At 42.7% G+C, this 20959-nt stretch overlaps 1 protein-coding gene across 1 annotated transcript in view; it reads right to left on the bottom strand.

Moving 5' to 3' along the window:
* The window catches only part of LOC143289157 (uncharacterized), a 112378-nt gene that overhangs the window by 84175 nt on the left and 7244 nt on the right, over positions 1-20959 (bottom strand). The window contains exons 3-4 of the mRNA XM_076598058.1: positions 4477-4566; positions 1304-1438 (exon numbers count right to left, since the gene is read on the bottom strand). Coding sequence (XP_076454173.1) covers positions 1304-1438; positions 4477-4566 — 225 coding nt within the window. The remainder of the gene's footprint in view (positions 1-1303; positions 1439-4476; positions 4567-20959) is intronic.

Genomic DNA, 20959 nt, shown 5'->3' with positions numbered 1-20959 from the left:
AATAATGACAAACCTAACCCTATTCGAATTTTGGGTATTATCGACTCCTTAAAAGTACAGGTACATACCCACATGAAAGCAAAACACAGAGGAGGACTGAGAGTTAGACAAAGGACAGAGACAAGGGCTGAAGATTCACTGACAGGGACGGGGGAAGAGAGAGGGAAGGAGAGGGAGGAGGTGTAAAAGACAGAGAGAGAGAGAGTCAAGGACTCAAAGGACCCAAAGAATTTAGTGTAAGACCTTCGGTCTGTAAACAATTGAGGCGCAAATGCATACACATGAATGCGGAAAGAAAAGACAATGGGTAAACAAATGAAACAATACCAAATGTTTTAAACACTGCATAATTGTCGAAATCAGTTATTATGTTTTAGCACTGTATAACTGTCGAAATCAGAGTTATCTGCTCAAACTTAGAAGCCTGCTTCAAGTTCTGCCCTCCTGATTGCATAAAAGATGTGCATATCAACATCTCTGGTTGTGTTCACGTCTTCGTTTTCAAACATTAGTGTTAGTTCCACATGAAGATCTTTACTAAAATGCCTATGCTTGAAAAGTCATTTCTCTCTTAAACTAAGTTAAAGGTCTGTAGACATTGCACTTTTGAAGAAAATCACGTCCAATTCTCTATTTGATTACAAAAAGGACATGTCCTATTGTTACAACTATCACTATAATGTTTATCATTTTGCAAATCATTTATGCTATACTAAGTCTAAACTCGGCAAAACTGTTTGCCTTGAATTTATTTGTTTATTGTTAACTGTTAAATAAGGTTCTGGCTGTAAAAGTGATTTAAATAAACGATATGTTTCGAAACGATAACTGGAATTTAATCCACAAGACCTGTCCTGATGAAAAGCAGCCAGCCATTCTTTGCCTAAAACTCCAAAGAAAAGCTTGTACATTTGCGACTCCACCCTCTCACAAGACATCTGTTTGATGTTTGGCTTCTGGCACCAGTATTTTCAGTAATTTGATTTAAAAAGGCAGCATACGTTTGTTTGGAAATTCTATTAAGAGCCATCGCTTGCAGGGTAACCCAATATCACAGTGCTGTCAACGTGCTATCAACAGCGGATGCCGGGCCGTCATGCAAATACATACCTAAAGACGTTCGTGTAACCCCCATCCCCACCCCCACCCCCTCATCCCCTCCCATAAACAAACACACAAAGACGTCCGTGTATACACATCACACACACACACACACACACGCACACAAACCATCCCAACCCCCAAAACACGAACACACACACCCAACACACACGACAAACGCCACCACATTAGGGGTACCTACCCGGTTGCCTTTGAGGCCCTGAGGTCCCGGCATACCAGAGTCTCCTTTCAACCCCTTTGGGCCGGGTAGACCTTCTGGGCCTGGAAAGCCTTGATTTCCCTGTGGTCCCTCTGGCCCGATCAAACCGGGGGCACCCTGCAATTTAAGGAACCACCCTCTTACCACATTGCCAAGGTGACACCACCACCACCAAAACAACAACAATGCTATCAGCACACGCATCCTTCCTAAAATAACATTAGTTATCTTAGGAATATTGAATATTGGTAATCATGTTCAGACTATAAATGCGTGTAAAGAGGAAAACGATCTAGGACCAGGAGTGACGTTTGCTGACAAACTTTCCTTATGGCCTCACATTCAGAGAATTAAATAAAGCTAACCAAATGATTGGAATTATAAAGAGAGTTTTTACTTTTAAAGATAAGGTTACCCTTTTGAAATTATATAAGACTTTTGTTAGACCTCATTTGGAATATGGAAATGTGTGGTATACTACATGGAAATATCAATCAATAGCTACTGAAAATGTTTCAATTTCTTCGATGCCTCTTTCTTCTTTGTATCATAGTGAGGAAGCCGATCAGTGTGAGTGATCTGTTTGCACGGCCTGCTTGTGTTGAGGTGTCTCTTTCATCAGTTCCCGTGCGTTTTTCTAGCGCTAATGTGTCCAGAGGATACCGACAAGCACGGCAGTGTTTCTACCGAGTTTTATTCTCTTAAACACTACTTTTTGTTAATAATTTTCTCTCGATGTATGCCAGCGCCCCTCCAGTTTCTTCCTCCCAGTCATTCCCACTGCCTGTCCTGTCCTGTCTCAGGAAGCCTGCTTGAATGAAGCACCTTTACAGAGGAGGTCGAAGGAAGCAAGACGGGAGGATTCCTGTTTGGATTTCCAATCGTACCCCGCTCTTTGACAGTAACTGTATGTCCCACCCCTCTTACTCAACTGTCCTCGAAAATATAACCTTTCTGACCTGATCAAGATCAATACCACTGTTCCTATCCAAGGACACTCTAGTCTAATTCCTTTAAAAAAAAAAACAACCAAACATGTCTTAATGCTCTGGCGTGCATGAACAAAACTGATGGCGTGTGTGGCTTGATTGTCGAAGGAAACTATGATTTAGTGGTTTTGACCGAGACATGATTTAAGCCCCCTTGTGATGAATGTGCCATTGTGAATATGAACCTTCCTGGTTTTACTCTGAAATATGTTTCTTGAGATACTGGTGCTTGCTGGTGGTGGACTTTGCTGTTTTGTTAGGGAACAGTATAGCTTGTGACACCCAACTGTTTTGTCAGGGAACAGTACAGCTTGTAACATCCAAATTTCTGCTGAAGATCCTGATTTCAAGTCTTTAAAGTCTTTCTACAGACCACCACCAAACAAAAAGAACAAACTGTTTAACAAAATGTCCATTGATAAATTTTGTTACTTGCTGGATTGCTTTAACACCGAGATATTTTTTCATATTATTAACTTATTTTGATTTCCATTGTGATTCATCTTCTGGTGCAAATGTTGTAACTCTTAAAAACAAAACAAAACAAAAAACAAAAATAAAATAGGACCTGAAACTATTGTGCTTCTATTGTGGTTGGTGATGCCACAGTTCAGTTTTCTAAATCAGTAAGGAAGCTTGGAGTCATTCTTGACTCAAACCTCAGTATGCACGCCCAGGCAGTCAATCTGACACACACAGTCAATTGTGAACTTCGTCGGATTAACTCTATCCGTCAGTACCTTTGTGTTAAAACTACAAAAAAAAAGTTATTTCTGCTTTTGTGCTGTCACGAATCGACTACTGTAATTCTCTTCTCAAAGGCTGTCTCCAAAATCTTCAGCCAATTCAAAAACTTCATTACAATGCTGCCCGTCTGACTCTCAGAGTCCCACGTATTGATCACATTTCTCCCCATCTTGTACCTCCGTACTCACACTGGCTCTCCATTGAAGCGAGAAATATATACAAAGTTGCGTGTCTCCGTTATTCTGCTTTCCACTCCACACGACCTACCTATCTTTCTGACCTTATCAGTGCTTACACTCCCTCAAGAACTCTCCGTTCTTCCTCTGTCACCTTCTGAAACTTCCTCGTGTCAATACAAGAACCTATGGTGAACGTTCTTTCCTTTTTACTGCTCCTCATATCTGGAACAAACTTCCTCATCATATCCGTGCATCTGATTCCATCTCTGCCTTTTGCTCTTCACTAGTAAAAATCATATTTTGAAACCTATCTATAAGCACTATCAGTTTCCTTCTTCTCCAAAACCATCGATGTCAGCTCACTTTGGATGCATGACGAATGAGAGAGGGAGAGTTGGGTGGATGGGTGGAGGGAGGGATTTTGAGAAAGAGTGGTCATAAATGATTGATGAAATTTGTAACTTTTCTTTCTTGTAAAGCGCCCTGATGGACGCCATTTAAATGTGCATTATTATCATTATTATTGTTTGTTAGGATTATACCACCAACCGTCATGGTCACATACTGGATTGGTTGATAACCAACAGTGAGAATGATGTGATCGATCTTTATTTATTTTTTGTTGTTGTTGACAAACTCACCCGTGACCACTTTGTGATGTCATTATCTTAAGCTCAAAAGCCCGTAAATATTATTTATATATATATATATATATATATATATATATATATATATATATATATAAGTTTGCTCACGCAATTACAGACCTCATAATGTAAATCTTTTTTAAAGCTGATGTCTCTGGAGTATTTAACACATACGTGTGCACCAATAATTCCATCAATTTTTACACTTTCCTCCAAGAGTAGCTTGATGAGCATGTCCCTCTGACAATGCGCTGTGTGTTTCATTGTATGCGTGCAGCCTGGATGTCCCTTGAAATCAAGCAGGCAAAGCAGCAGCGTCGCTATGCTGAGTGAAAATGGCAAAAGTTTGTTCTGGGAATTTTCAAATAGATATATGTTCATTTACGTAATATTACACACACACACACAATCAGCCCCTTTCTCCGCGACATTCTGCTCATCGTCTTTTCCCGGTTAATTTGATGCAGTCTCCTTTCACCCAAAAACCGGCACTACAAGGCAAATGTACAATACTCACCCTCGACTTACGCACAGCAGTTATCCTTGATTCACGCACGCACGCACACAAACTATAGCACGTATACAATACTCACCCTCGATCCCTTTTCCCCTATACATTTGCAGTTCCCCACTGTCGTGCATCCTGCTCCACATCTCGGGTCTGGCGGAATCAACTCATCTTGCTGAAAAAGAAAAACGAACACTATAGACTAGTATTCAACAAGTATTCATTATTATTTTTCGTACAACACTGACGAATGAGAGAGAGGGCGGAAGGATGGGGGAGGGGGCCTCATGCGTGCTGGTATATGCACACAGATTATGCACCGGTGTGAGCTGATATATTTGCATGCGTGTTGTTTTAGCGCGCTCGCGAGTGTGAGTGATTACTTGAGTGGGAGAGGACACTTTCGACGCCATATCCACAGCAAGGGCAAAGTAGATAGATAATTTAATAAAACGAAAATGAGTAAAATTATATTCTAAAAAGAAAAGAACAGAGAAAATAGCTAAAGAGAGAAGGGAGGTAAGCAGAGTCTCAACTTATTTTAGAGCTGTGTCACTGGTATAAATCCAGTAGCTTGCACAGTATACAACATTAAACATACTACTGCCAATGAAGTCACACACACACACACACACACGGAAAACTGAACAGAAACCACGGGAATGGGAAAGAACTAAACTGTTGTAAAACTTGTAACGTGTTTCAAGGCACTTTTTTTGTTTTGTTTTAAATCACAAAACAGCCATCATTGCAATCGGCAGCATCCCTCCTCCTTTATGGCTGCACACATGACCCAATCATTAAACTTTAACGGGCCTCCCTTGCGCCGGTGTCACAAAAGTTTACTTTGTGCTGTTTACAAATCTGAGTTAGCTGCATCTTGCGCCAGAACATCTGCATCTCGAGCAGCTGATCCCTCCGTCCAGGACTGGGCGCTTTTCCACACGATGAGCAATTACCAAAGACCGTTCACAGTGTGTGGTCATGTCTGTATAATACGATATACACCATTTAGCTTGAGCGTGCATTCGAACAGACATATATATAATAAGAAGAGAAATGGGGGAATGGGGAAAAATGGGAGGGGTGGGGGGTGGGGGCGGAGGGGGGCCGGGGGATGGGGGGGGGGGGCATTCTACATTTCATGACACCATAAGCGTTCACTGGACAAGTTGATAACCTTCTGATGATCTCTACTCTGGACGTATTCACAGCGGGTTTTGCAGGTTCTCGCCTTCTCCACTACCTGATCGTGCTCGCGTGGGGTGTGAAAAGAGCCGTTAGTTCCAACTCATCAAGCCGAGCAAGGTGTAAATCAGTTAACGAGATAATTAACAAGCCCGAAGGAAAGGCCACGCGCGTGCATCAAAGCTGCATCCCTGAGCCGCAGGGATCATTGCTCTTTAGTTTACAACGCGTCAACGGCTCATTACCTGCCCGATGGGAGGGGGATAGCCATGCGAGCAATCGCTGCCCGTGAACCCGTATCGTTGTTGAGCCGACAGCTGGCTTCGCGTTTTTCTGTCCGAGTGCTTCACACTCTGCCCATGTCCAGAATCTCCGCAGAAGTGCAACAGTCAACCGTCACTCATGCGCCTTAGCGGCCCCCTGACGAGTTTTGTAAGTGTACTTTCCGAGTATACCTACTTATCGTTTCGTATTGTGAGACTTCTGGACATCGGAGAATGCCAGTCTGGAATCTTGCTGGAGAGGCGCAAATAGATTAGACTTTTAAGAGTTGTGTTTGATTGGGTTTATTCTTATCTCACCGCAGTTTATCATTTTTTTGGGGTGGGTGGGTGGGGTGGGGTGGGGGGTAATAATATTTTTTGGGGAAAGAGAAACAATGTCTGGATGAGCGAGCGTGCGCACACGCACAACACGATTTGAAAATCATTGTGTGCAGTTCTGGAGTATACCATAATAATAAATATAAGCAAAGAGAGAGGGGGGGGGGGGGGGGGGGGGTCCCGCCAACGTAGTATCGTTCTATTGTTTGCGACTGGGCAGCTTCGGCTTTGAAATACACAGTAACAATGTAAGATATACTGCAGCAACACTTCAGGAGAGAAGGGAGGGGGACAGATTGAGACAAATAGGCTGAGTGAGACACAGAGAGAATTAGAGAGAGAGAGAGAGAGAGGGAGAGAGAGAAATTTGTGTGTGTGTGTGTGTGTGTGTGTGTGTGTGTGTGTGTGCGCCGTGTGTGATCCACGCGCGCGTGAGTGTGTGTATCAGTGATGTTCATGCCCGTGCGCGTGCACGCGTGAAAAAGAAAGTATGCGTGCACGCGAGTCCGATTTGCCTGAAAATCTAAACAGATTTTTTTGTTTGTGAGTTCAACTGCGCCGAAAGTAGCTGGCATCGGGGTGAACGTGCTGAAAGCAGGGTGTACGTGCTGACATGCTCTCTCCCACCGAATGGGACTTTTGCAGGCAGGACGGACGACAACAACAACAACAAAGCAAACGCACAAGCACTTATACCAATCCTTTCTCTTAGGTTCCTTCCAATTCATCTCACAGATATCGGGGTCACAATAAAATGCACTGAGCAGACAGGTGCACGCGCGTCTGAACCGCAAAGGAAGAGAGCGGTGGGCGGTGGAACACGGAATTTGCCTCAACGAAGGGCTGTTAACTGATTTTTTTTTTTTTTAATTTAAAAAAAAATAATCTTTCTGTACTACTGTATCTTTTAACAAATAATAATATAATTATGGAATTTTGTCAGGAGCAGTTATTTCTATGCTGCAACTTTTTTTTTCTTTTTCTTTTTTTCCCGCCTGCGCTATTCGCACATAGCCCGGAAGACAAAAGATCTTTTCCGAGAAACGAGTTCAATGACCATCATTCGACGTCTAGACGACGGGTGGCGAGGGAGAGAGGGCAAAATCTTGAGTGCCAGAGGAAGTGAAACCAACTGTGAACCTCTATGTTCCTGGGCCGCGGGTGGGCGAAGGGGGTGGTGTGTGACTGGAAAGAGAGAGAGAGAGAGAGAGAGAGATATCTGAACTGCAGCTGAGGGATCGCGAGTTGAGTACGTACAGTTCTGCAACATTCTAAAGACCATACCTGTAATAAAAATAGCAATCCTGCACACAGACAGACAAGCAGACAGATAGAGAGAATTAACGCCTGTAAGATTTGCTGATTTTCCTTTCAGATTTTCCATTTTCACAGCCCTGGCACCCGCACCCACGAAGCATCTTTGCCAACACATCATGTTTGGGGTCAACATGCACGTGCCGCCCTCGTGTGCACACGTAATGATCTCGCCGCTACGTCAGAGCTGTATACCAAGAGTGCCGTTTAATAAAAAAAAGTTAGGCGTGTCCTCCCGATGGCGTCATGCCAGTAGGAAAAAGGAAACCGGTTTGAGAAGGGAGAGAGAAAGTGAGTGTGTGTGTGTGTGTGTGTGTGTGTGTGTGTGTCGATAATTATTGTTATACATAAGGACCAGCCGATTCAAATATCAATTCTTTTCTATCACCCATCAAAGATTTATTTCCTTTACTTCCTTTTTACAAATCGGCAATTTAAGGTCCAGATGTTAACCCCCCAAACCTTTCTCGTCTCCTTCCGCATGTTGCGTCAATAGCTAAAACATGCTTTATTTAGTTGTGCTTCTGTTAACTGCAGTTTTTGTCTTGATTTCTTCTAAACTGTTAATTTCACGATTTTTTCTTCTTCTTTCGCTTGTTGCGTTGATTGAACTGACGTTTTTTCTGCATGGTTGTTGAATTCATTTTGCCTGATGGATGGCACACCAGTGGCATGTTTTCGGCTGCAAGCCAACATCGCAATCATCACCGACACCTACCCCCACCCCCCTCTCCCAACCGCCACCCCTCCCTTGTCAAGCGACTTCTCGTCTCGTATTCGTGTGCGTTTTACCTTCTTGTTTGCAGTCTGTCTATGTAGTCCATGCTAACTCCCTTGTTCAACAGATGTAAACTACAATGTGAAATTTAAAAAAAAAGGGATGTGCTCTACTGAGAAAACGAATGGTAACTTTGTGAACATGTGGGTATAAATAAACTTCGATATTGTGACCAAGATTAGTGTCCTGTTGTCAACACCTGAAAAGCCGTGCACAGTTCGACACCCCCCCAAGCACAAGTACAAAGCAGCTTCAAGCTGCTTCATTATTGTTGCGCACACACAACTACAACCGCATATAAACAGCTGCAGGATAAGAGAGAGAGAGAGAGAGAGAGAGAGAGAGAGAGAGAGCTTATTCTATCAAATTTGAAACAATGGCTGCCTGACGCACAGACAAGGACATGTGTCATACTCTGAAACTAGAAATGTCAATGTTTAAAGGCCAGTGCATACCACCCATGTTCGAAAGTGCCCCTTTGCAGCGCCTATAATATAGCCGTAATTTGATGACATGGGAAAAAACAGCTTCATGTCTTCCCAATCCCACACTTGTAAAGTCTCTTTATTTACGTATTTATTCAAATCAATTATTCAATTTATTTATTAATGCAGAGCATCACGTATACATGACTTTCGGCATCTCAACCCAAAACAATCCACACTGTTTCTGCTTATTTTTACTCGCTTCCTTTTTGTTCTTTCAACAACGTTTTCCAAGCGCAGTGAACAAGGTTTGGTAAATGACAAACGAAGGAGACGACTTGAAAACCATGAAGAAAGGCACTGAAGACAAATATAAAAGAATGAGTGGTGGATAAAAACAACATCAGGTGGTGACCAAATTTGGTGCTGATCAAAAGGGTAGCTCACAGAGATAAGAATCAACTGGATTATAGCCTTTTCAATGTTTCGGTGTTGACACTCAATACTGGTCAAACGAAGTACATGCTCGAGAAAACCACCGCTGATATAAACTTAACTGTCCGAATGATGATTATCTGAATACTCAAGGACGACCAATTAGATTTTCTCATAAACAAAGAAAACGTAATCATCCCCCCCCCACTCTCTCTCTCTCTTCCACACACACCCACATATATATATATATATATATATATATATATATATATATATATATATTGGGTGGGGGCTGTCGGAAGCGAATTTCCAAATGTGTGTGTATATATATATATATATATATATATATATATATATATATATATATTGGGTGGGGGCTGTCGGAAGCGGATTTCCAAATGTTTCAGAATATATATATATCAATATCACATGCAATACAACGTTAGCCATCGTCTTGTGTTTTTTTGAAACATTTGGAAAACCGCTTCCCACAGCCCCCTCCCCATACAAAACCATGTTCATTACATGTATCTATTTCTGCGTTTATTTTATCAATACATCTATATACTTATTCATTCAATGATTTCTTTCTTTCTTTCTTTATATGATTTGAATAGAGTATCAACAAGCACACGTCTTTCGCTTCCGGAAGAACTCAAGGATGCTAATTAAAACACCCCGTTTCCTGTGTGTGTGCATGCCAGTGCTTTATTTGAAGTGAATGAATCACTGTGCTGTAAGAACCAGAATGAATCACTGCACCGTCAGCAACTGGGAGTTTGTCAGTGATTCACTACACACAGGAAACGGTCGCGCAATCGCCAGTGAAGCCTGCGTACAAAATGACATTTGTGACTGGAAAGGAAACGGTGAGGAAAGGAGAAAAAATATAAAGACCACGGTTGTTTCCTTGACGCCGAATTTCCGCATTCCACGCCCACTGCCCAGAACCGACGGAAATCGTCCACCGGCTGGTCTATTAACATGACACCCGGCACTGAATACACCACGCCAATGTCACTAACCGCAGCCTGTGACCCTGTTCTCTGTGAACTTTAACCGTTTATTTGCTGCGTACTTCGCGGCCTTTCTGCAACAGCTGAGCTAACGGTTTCAGACTGCTAGTCGGGGAGAGGGGGTGGGGGTAAATGCAGGCTGATTTCTCACGCATGTCAAAGCATGCGTGAATAGGGAGGAGGGGAACGGGGGGCGGGGGTGGGGGGGGGGGGGGGGGTTAAGAGCGCGATGCTGCAGAAGAAAGAAAGATGATATTCGAGGCATACCTGCAGTAGCAAAAAGAATGACAGCATCTGATGTTCAACCGTGTGGGTTCGCCGCGCGTGAACATCAGCGAAGGAAAAGATAGGGACAAAATCTTTATATGAAAATATGAAATAACAAAAATGACGCTAGTTTTGTACCACCCTGCGCCGAATATTCAGAGGAATGTCATCACTGCCAACGGTGAACTGCTTTAGTAGCTTGTCGCTTTCCTGGGAAAACCAAATTTGGATTTATATATACACTCAGTGAAGTCTTGGAATCCTCATGGCTACGCCACCTTGCCGATAATCGGAGAGTTTTGTTTGTTTATATATTTTCAACACGTTAAAATGGACGTTTTTAATCTGTTTGTTCGTTTTATACAAATTCAAGTCCTCAATAATGAAAGGGCGTATGCGCACGAATCTTCAAGCATTATCAAAGAATTAGGTTATAAAAGGAGATGCCTTTTACAAAGAGAGAAAGAAAGAAACAAACAAAACTGTTCACCTAGAAATAGAAGCTTACACTTTAGCTAATAAAATCTACTTATAGACGAAAGATGTGGCAGCCGTCTCGAGAACCTTCCTCTAATGGGTGTTGAAGATACTGGCTGATACCTCCACTGTCTTTATCAAAGTCTGCTTTGGCAAATGCTCTACTGACCTAGTGGACCTTATCCAGTGTCCTTGATAATGTTAGCTTCAAGTTTCTTCGATTTTTGGAAAAGACACATCTATTTTTAACCCACCCTCCCTCTCTCTCTCTCTCCTCCTCTTCTCCTGCCTGTATGTCTCTGTGTTGCACATAATTATATGTTTTGACACAGGATATAAGTTATGAATACAGAAAACACAACAATGAAACTCGAAATGAATAATAATATGAATTGTACATCATAGTGCAGATGCATCTTTCCTTCAGCTGTGTCAAACGTGTGAAGTTCGTACTTTTTTTTTTCTTTTTTTTTTAAGTAACAAAGTAGCGGTATGCCTATTATGAATGAATGCATGTCAAGTTCAATCCAGTCAAACGGAATGTGACAAGAACGCACGACTATTAAAACAATTACATTTTTCCAATTCTGTGGCCAAGCTGTTGTTTTTCCCTCTATTTTTGCACCACTACAAACTGTTTGAAAATAGCTGCAGTGATCTACAAGAAACTGCCAGTGGAAAGTCGCAGCCTGTCGACCATAAAGATAGGTCGCCAGTAATCTCTTTAAGCATATCACCCATTTTAAACGTCAGATTTTCGTTTGAAAGCGACCTTTTCCAATCTCAACCAACCCAAGAAAACTTGCCAATTTACACATATTATCAACTGCAGACGGGTCCTTAGCTTCTATCATGATTACTTCTTTGGGTCAAATTCCTTGCTTGTTAGATATCTAGTTGGGTTTCCACTGATAGTGACCAAATGTACACTTCGTTGCTTCAAAAGAAATATATATTCTACGTGTGCGTGTGCACACAAGCGCGCGCGCGTGCGTGCAGGTTTGAATGTGTGTGTGTATGCGTACAGTGTATGCATGTATGTGCGTATGTGCGCGCGCGCACGTTTGTCACATTGTGTGATGGAGAGAGACGGATAAACAGACGGGCAGTCACAGAGAGAGACAGACAAACAGGTAGACAGAGAGACAGACAGACTGGTAGACATAAACAGATTTTCCACAGGCCGGGGCTGAAAAAGACGCATGCACAAATACAGACAACAAAGCGTGCAGTGTTGATCTATCTATTCTTCATCAGAGGACTACGCACATGAATACTGGGGTTGTTTCTGGCTTTTCCACATTTTCTGGGTTTTCCTCGAACACTTCCTGTTGTTCATTTTCACCTGCATATCATTATCATATTAGAAAAAAAACACCAGCTCACTAGCCTTGGAGGCTTTTATGCTTAAGTCTCTTGAAATTTATCGAAAATCTTTGCGAATGTGTCAAAAATATGGAGGACACAGCTGTTTTCTTCTTTTGCCCAGCTAATCTCTGTGGACTATCCGTTCACAAAATAATACAGATTGACGTCTGTTTACATGACAGAACTTCTAAAATTGGTTCTAGCTTATTGGATTTATCTTAATAATTGATCACAATATGAAAACAGTTTAGGCCTGTCATTTTCTTATTTACGGTCTGCACTTCATCAGGTTATCGTCTAGTCATCATAATGTCGTTAGCAGCACATGTCAACTTATTATTTGTGTAAAACATTTAAAGAACGCTATCTTGTTAAGTCCTAAAATGTATTTACACTTTCGCAGTCACGATTTTTGGCTAATTTGCGAAACTGATATCAACTGATAATTTGGAACATATCTATGAAACACAGTGTTTCGTGTCTTTCTTTCTGAAACCCTTTCTTGGCCAATGGTGTTTTATGAATATGATTTAATTGTGAAAATCGAGATAAGAGGATTATGTTTCATCGACTCTGCCAAACACAACGAAAGAATACAACCCAGCTTCCTACGGTCTGTTCTGAAAAATGAAAAAAATATTTTAAAAAATCTCATCAGCTATCATTTCAATCTCGGGGTCTTTGGAAACGGCTTATTTACAACACAACAAAGGTTTTCTGTGATTTCATGAGTTCTTAGTTCTCCCGCCCCTTTTCTAAGTATTTCCTCTCCACTTTCCTCATCAACTGGATACTTTCAGTTTACAGGTTACGGTTCTTCTTCTTCATTGTTGAGGGCCCACTATCATATAAAATGATTAGTCTGGCACCTAAAACTGGGGGGTGAGGAGGGACAGGAGGTAACGGGATAGGGAATCGGGGTGGGAGAGGTGGGGGTGAGGTGGGGGAGGTGGCGTGGGGGCATGGGGGGCACTGGAAGTGTTGTTTACTGCTTGGAGACCCCTGACACAAAACTGTCAAGCGTTTTGGCCTCCACAGCTACTTGGGGCAGGCAGTTCCAGTCTATGATGGTTGTAGGTAAAAATGAAGACCCTCTGTACTGTGTTCTGTACGGTTCATGTAATCCGTCTGATTCATCGGTGCAATGACTACGACTGGTCCTTCGTCTACAGTTGTTTGTTGTTGTTTTTTTCTCTCTCTCTTTTTTTTTTTTTTTTTTTTTTTTTTTTTAAACAAACCTCAAACTCCAAGTCAATTGCTGGAGTCGGCGTGACCCTGCGTTCTGGCCGCTTCGGATCTCCTCCACTCCCTTCAAGTTCTTCAAAGCCGCTGACCGTGATAGAGATTTTCCCAAAAAAGCTAAATACATTATTTACACAAATTATTTTCGTTCCTTCGCACAACAAATGTGATCTGATCGTGCTTTAGGCCTAGAGTCCTTGCACATTTTTTGTTCGCCTGCCTGGCATCGCAGACGACAATTCTCCATTGACGTAAACATCACGCGAGATGTGGCGTGGTTTCTATGGGCGCTTATCGCAGATCTAATTCCTTGCCCATACATTGTCCTTCGTTATTTTCAGTTTTATTTATTACATTTTATCTCAATTATTTTTCCCTATCGATCGTTCCTTCCATTTTATTCATCATATTATACCTTTTTTGGGGGGGGGGGGGGGGGGGGGGGGGGGGGTGCTGAGATAAACGAAAAAAGGAAATGTCAGGACAGGGCATGCGCTATGTTCTCTCCCCCCCCCCCCCTCTCTCTCTCTCTCTCTCTCTGTACGCGCGCGCGTGTGCGTGTCCTGTTAGTGTTTAAAGAAAACAAGAAACGACAGTTGAAGCCCAACTGGAAGATTTTCATTCCCGGATGTCCGAGAATAAAACCAATTACAGTCAAATCTCACACACGTGGTTTTATGAATGAAAATGCCAGTCAAGCTGTCAAGCACTGTGAAGAATGTAATCCGGGGAAAATTCACATAGGTCTCGTTTATTCAAGACGTAAAAAGTAACTTCGCACAATTAAAATACCTGTAATCGAATTTTGTAGGCAACTTGATCTTTCGAACCCACAGAAACTAAACCCTTCCCTTCTGTCGGCCTGTCAGTCTGCTTCTCTGGAAAGAAAATGTAAGGAAGCCTCACCCCCCTACACACACACCACCTGTGTGGTGTGTGTGTGTGTGTGTGTGTTTGTGTGTGTGTTGGCTTTCTCTCAAAGTTCATCGTTGTGAAATGACAGTAAGAATCAAAGCATTGCTACAAAGACTGTTACCACTATTAGACCCAATGCTGCCACTATTGCTACAAACCTACGCAAACCTCCATGGAAGAGGCAGACGTGCAAATGGACAACCTCCAAAACATGTATCCTGGGTGTGTGTGTGTGTGTGTGTGTGTGTGTGTGTGTGTGTGTGTGTGTGTGTGTATACCCACTGGTTTCCTTCTCTCCGAAACATGAATCATGAGTAGATAAACAAAAACCATTGGTTTCCTTCATAATGCACATCCCCCACCCACCGGTGCACCACTTCCTCCTCATGGGACTGAAACGAGCGTTTGGATCCGAAGGAAATTTAACGTTCCCTTTAACCTGTCAATGGAGATTTTTAGATCTATATCTTTTCACCACAATCACCATCTTTCTTCCCTCGTTTTGAGCTTGAAAGTATGGTGCTTGAGACATCAGTGTACTAACGTGAGCCTTGTTCATCGTCAAGACTGTTGCCTGACCCCTGCATGCGTGACGGTCTCGGTTCCGTGATTCAACCTGACCGTGGCAAACTGGGTTTAATTCTGTTGGTTTGTTTGCCCAGTGGGTATCGGGTCTGGACTTCGAGCAGTTCATGGTTGACACGGTGACCACCTGATCTGTGAAAGCTGTTCCATGAGCTGACGACTCGTTTTGCAAAGTTGTTGCTTGTGATGTGCACTCTGCTGTGTCCTTTAAAAGGTTTAAGGCTGTTACCCTCGAGTATATTCTGTTCTATCAATCATGTCATGTCATGTTATGCAATGATATGTCATGTCATGTTATAAAACAAACAAACAAAACCTTTGCAAAGTCTTCATATTATATACTTGCGTCGTGGAGATATACAGAGAGAGCAGATGTGAAAGAGAGCGAGTGAGGGAGAGGGAAATCACAGAGAGAGAAAGAGAAGGGAGAATGAGAGATACAGAAAGAGAAGACGAAGAAGGGGGGGCAGCATCAGTTGGCGTTCTCTCCAGCTAATTATGATAATGAGAAAGATGAAGAAGCACAAAACTTCTACTACTACTACTATAATAACAATGATAATGAGACAACGAGAGGCAGACAAATAGGTAGGTAGGCAGATCAGACAGGAGCGCATAACACACGGAAAGACAAACATGAAGAGAGAGAGATATATATTTGGGGGAATGGGGGAGGGGAGAGGGAGAGAGAAAAAAAAGAGGGAGACAGAGAGAGACAGACAGAGAGAGACAGAGACTAAGAGAGAGAGACAGAGAGAGACTGAGAGATAGACACAGGCAGACACAGAAAGCCAGAGAACAGAGACAGAAACAGACACAAGGAACAGACAAGAAAGACAGATGGAGACAGACAGACAGACAACACAGACCGAAGAAAAGAGGTGGATGGCTTGTGGGTAGGTGTGTGGGTGAGTGTGCGGGGCTAAATGGCACAGAGAGGAGAGTTGCCAGGTAAGACAAGGTGCAGGCAGAACAGCCTGCTTGCTAGTGGATGGATGGAAGGAATTAAGCTGGAAGGCGCCTGCTAGTGAGTGTCTAACAACTAACGGAGCCACCGGGAAAGGGAAAGCTGAGGTGTCGGGACTGACTTGACTGAGTGAAACTGATTTACCCTTACCCGTCTTACCTGTGTGCTGTTCAAAGGAGGAAGGAAGGGAAGGAGGGAGTGAAGAAGGGAGGGAAGAAGGGATGGAGTGAAGAAGAAGATGAAGAAGAAAAGAAGAAGAGCTCAAGCCCGGAAGCTATGCAAATAGCACACGTCGCACACCTGCTCTCAACAGACAGCCCTAAAATCCGCAAGCTTGCAATTCTTCTTCTTCTTCTTCTTTTTCTTCTGTCCTCCACACCCCGACCTTATCCCCCACCCCCACCCCGCAACCCTTCTTCTTCTTCTTCTTCTTCAATTTGGGATGCGTAAAGGGTGGGGAGGAGGAGGTGGTGGCGTTTACGTAGGCGTGTGATTGCCTTTTCTTTTTTCTTAGAGTCTTTTCTTTTTCTTCTTACAAGGGAGGAATCTTAATTAGAATATTTTCAGTCCTTTTTCCGCCTCTGTGTGTGTGTGTGTGTGTGTGTGTTCTTTATGTTTTCCTGCCTTGTATCTGGATAGCAGATGGGTGGATTCAAAAATATTGCTCTTCAGAGTCATCAGAAATTGATGTTGGAACTTAAAAACAACTTACGATCGATGTTTTGTGCATTAGCTGTTATCAATGACTGTTCTTGCCAAACAAAAAACTACGACAAAAAAGCAAAAATAAAACAAAAACAAAAAAACAAAAAAAAGGGAGAAGAAGAATACACATACACATAGATGCATGCACACATTATTTAGAAGGGGAGACAGCTGAAGAGATGGATGGAAGGATGATTAATTCATGTTAGGCTGTTGCCGTAGAAGGGTTCATGTAGTATTCAATAATACCGTAACTATCACAGAGAGAGAGAGAGAGAGATCTGTATGTGTCTGTGTATGTCTATATGCGTGTGGGTCTGTGTGTATCTCTGTCTGTCTATCTATGTGTGTGTGTGTGTGTGTGTGTGTGTGTGTCCACTTCCCAGCATGCTAGGCTGGCTGTCTCTCCCTTTCACTTATTGATTTGTACCTTCTGTTTTCACCCTATGCCTTCTTTACACGCTTTTTGTCTGTCATTTTTCGTATGTCAATCCGCCTGCGTGTCTGTCTGTCTGTTTGTCTGTGTTTCTGTCTCTCCCTCTCAAACTGGTTGCCTTTTGACTCTACATCCGTGTCCAAAGCAACATAATCCGGCTATAATTTGATGTACGTATATCTGTGTCCTCTTTCGTCTGTCTGTCTGTCTTTCTATTTGCCTAGCTGTCTCTCTGTCTCTCCCTCTCAAACTTGTTGCTTTTAGATTCTCTATGTCTGCCGCCTCCAAAACAATATTATTGCATTTTGAAGCGCGCGTACCTGTGGCCTCTTTCGTCTGTTTGTTCATCAGCCTACCTGACAAGCCCTCTGTTTCTCCCTCTCAAACTGGTTGTTTTAGACTATAATTATACCGGTCTCTAAAACAACATTGTTGTTATATCAACATGTGTATCTTTTTGTTTGTTTGTAGTTGTTGTTTTTTAAACAAAAATCATTACCACCATGCATATGCCATTATCATAAAGTTTTAGTATTGTGTAGTGTGGACCCTATTTAGAGTGACGACTGGATGCAAAAAAGCGCATCTATTATCCATGGAAATAAATATAATTATTTGTCTTCTCTTGTCTTGTCTGTCTATCTGTCTCTCCCTCTCTCTCCTACACCCTCTCTGTGAATTCGACCCAAATAAAAGCTTTCTCAAAGAATCATCACATCGAAATTTCTGTTCTAATTCCATAAAACGTATTGTCAGATAAGACAAACAAACAAACAGGAAATAACAACACTAACTAAAATTTAAAAAAAAAATTTAAAATTAAAAAAAAAAAACAACAACCCAAAATGTCCTCGTTTAAAGTGGTTTCCTCTTCTCAGGATCCCCAAATTGAGCTCGGACTTAGTTCCTCTCATTCAACTTTTTTTTTTCAGACAATTATTTTGGATTCCTCTTGACTGGTTTTTTAGAAGTAACGGGTAGTCAGCCCTCGTTAATTACTTATGCGTTCGGCTGGACTATTAACAACATGATTTGAATGGATTTGATTTAATAAACTGATTTTTTTTCTCTCTGTCAATTCTGCCGGCCTTTATTTTCGAGTGAAATATCCACAATGTCAGTTTTAATTCTGACGGGCATGTTAGCACTACCAACGTTAAACAGTTCTAAGCAACGAATCTTTTTTTCTTTTTTTTTTAAAGTCAAAATCGAGTAGACATCGGCAGTACTTATACAGTGTGTCAATTTGAGCTTGGTAAATTAAAATTTGCACAGTAGTGAAGTGCAAGCTGTAAAAGCGAATTTGATCATCTTTTTCTGTATATGAAGTTTGCATAGAAACTGAAAAATGTATCTTATTAAGTGATATCAAAATGTGGAACAGTTTTGTTTAATGTCCCGTGTTGGTGATATATTACATTTTAATTATTTAAAATTTAAATTAAAAAAAAAGTATCACCGGCGTCTATTGACAACAACAAAAAAATTTCCATTCAAAACGTTCGTCTGTAATGAATGTGAAGTTTTCGGCTTCCCCCTGTCTCTATCAAAATTGTTTTAACCCTTTTCTGCACCTTCCTCCACTCCCCTCCCCCACCTCTCTCTTTCTCTCGCTCTCTCGGTGTCAAATAAACAGACGTTCTTCCTGTTAACCAATGTTTTTTTTAAAGATATCAGACTTCGCGTAATCTGTGTGATCCTACATCCTTATCTGATGTCACATACAAACGCGTGCACACACACTCATATACATCTAGGCGCACGCATGTATACATACACACACTCGCACCCACGCACACACACACACACACACACACACACACACACGCACGCACGCACGCACGCACACACACAGAGTGCACATACACATACACGAACACACATACCGGCGCACGCACACACATACACATAGGCAAACACACACACACACACACACACACACACATTTTCTTTTTCTTTTTCTTTTTTTAACTTTCTTTGTTGGTCTTTTCAATATGAGAAATTGGCTCTGAAATTTCATTTCAGATCTCCAGAGTTCTGATAACTCAAAACTTCGTATCATCAGCGGAATCTTCGCTTTCTCTTCGCTTCAGTTTTCACAGCTCAAGCTGCTGTGTGCAGTGCTGATACTGGGCGGGGTTGCCTTTTGGCTTCGCTCGACTTCCAGCCCCATCCCCCTCCTGCACACCCCGAGCCCCCACCCCCTCCTCATCGTTCCAGTCTGGGATTTCCACCTCTGTGCAACACGGTACCCGCCCGCCCCCCCCTTTCCCCCGGCTACCCCCCACACCCCCGTCTTCTTCTCTTTTCCTCAGGACTGGGTTGGATGCTCTCGGCAGCGAATTTCTCCATAGCAACAGACATGAAGACAGCAGACGTTGAGACGTAAGAATGCGAGGGAGTTGTTGGCACAGGCGGTGGAAGAGTGATGTACGGCGATTGTACGGAACTACAACCACCACCAGGAAACAGAGCTAGCCACCCTCACTGACAAATTCCTTTCATGATTTCCACAAGCCTTTCTCTCTTTCTAGCCTTGTATTGTGTTATCTCTCGGTCTCATTAATTTTAATTGACACTGATACAGAGTTTAATTTTAAGCCCCACCCCCCACCCCCACCCCCCAGGCCCCCCACACCCCACCCCTACACCTCCCCTTCTGAAAGACGAATACCATCAATTCTCGATTTGTACTGAAGAATGATTTATTCATGCCCAACATCAGAAATCGTTGTAGCTTACCTGTTATTCATGGAAACATATGATCTAAATGCTCTTTTTCAGTACAGCTTGTGAACATAACTGAGGAGGCCCCGCGGCAGAACTTTGTGGACAGGTGCTGGACTTCTGATCCAGTGTCCACCATTGATCAGGATTCGAGGCCCTGCTTCGGCAATGTGTTGAGGCTAAGGCACTTTTCTTCTTCTTCTTCTTCTTCTGCGTTCGTGGGCTGCAACTCCCACGTTCACTCGTATGCACACGAGTGGGCTTTTACGTGTATGACCGTTTTTACACCGCCATGTAGGCAGCCATACTCCGTTTTCGGGGGTGTGCATGCTGGGTATATTCTTGTTTCCATAACCCACCGAACGCTGACATGGATTACAGGATCTTTAACGTGCGTATTTGATCTTCTGCTTGCATATACACACGAAGGGGGTTCAGGCACTAGCAGGTCTGCACATATGTTGACCTGGGAGATCGTAAAAATCTCCACCCTTCACCCACCAGGCGCCGTCACCGTGATTCGAACCCGAGACCCTCAGATTGACAGTCCAACGCTTTAACCACTCGGCTATTGCGCCCGTCGCACTTCAGTTTACTTCGATTTTTCCCAACTCCATCAAGGTGTGACTGGATACCTGACTCAGTCCCGTGCTGGGGAAGGTTAACTCACTCAGTACGGCCAGTCCTCTCTTCTCCTCTACACAGACCCCTCGGATGTCCAGTGGGTGTCTGAATGACCCAACCTTTAGCTTCCGTCGTCAGAATTGTGGTATTCTTTGTCAGCATTCACCTCTTCAGTATAAGAGCCTTCCGCTTGCAATATTTTGATGATGGTAATTGGGGTGAGACGCTGTTAACGTCGTCTCTTTCGCCGTTCGTATGGAGAGAGTTAAAACGACAGAAGACAGCCGGGACCTTCGTATGTCGACCCCAAGATAGTGGATATGTATTCACTGTCCCGTTGGCTGTAAAACGCTCAGGGATCTTTGACCTTTAACTTGAATTGTAATTTGCTTGCGGTATATTCCTTTCTTAAGTTGTATCTTCAAACGTTGAGGTGCCTTATCTAAAGACTAGAATTCGTCAGCTATCCTGTCTCAGTTTTGCCGGCTGGTTGATGT

The sequence above is a fragment of the Babylonia areolata genome, chromosome 13, assembly GCF_041734735.1.
Source record: "Babylonia areolata isolate BAREFJ2019XMU chromosome 13, ASM4173473v1, whole genome shotgun sequence".
NCBI classification, from domain to species: Eukaryota; Metazoa; Mollusca; class Gastropoda; order Neogastropoda; family Buccinidae; genus Babylonia; species Babylonia areolata.
Note: the sequence above shows the minus strand (reverse complement) of the source record. Positions and strands in the feature narration are given on the sequence as shown.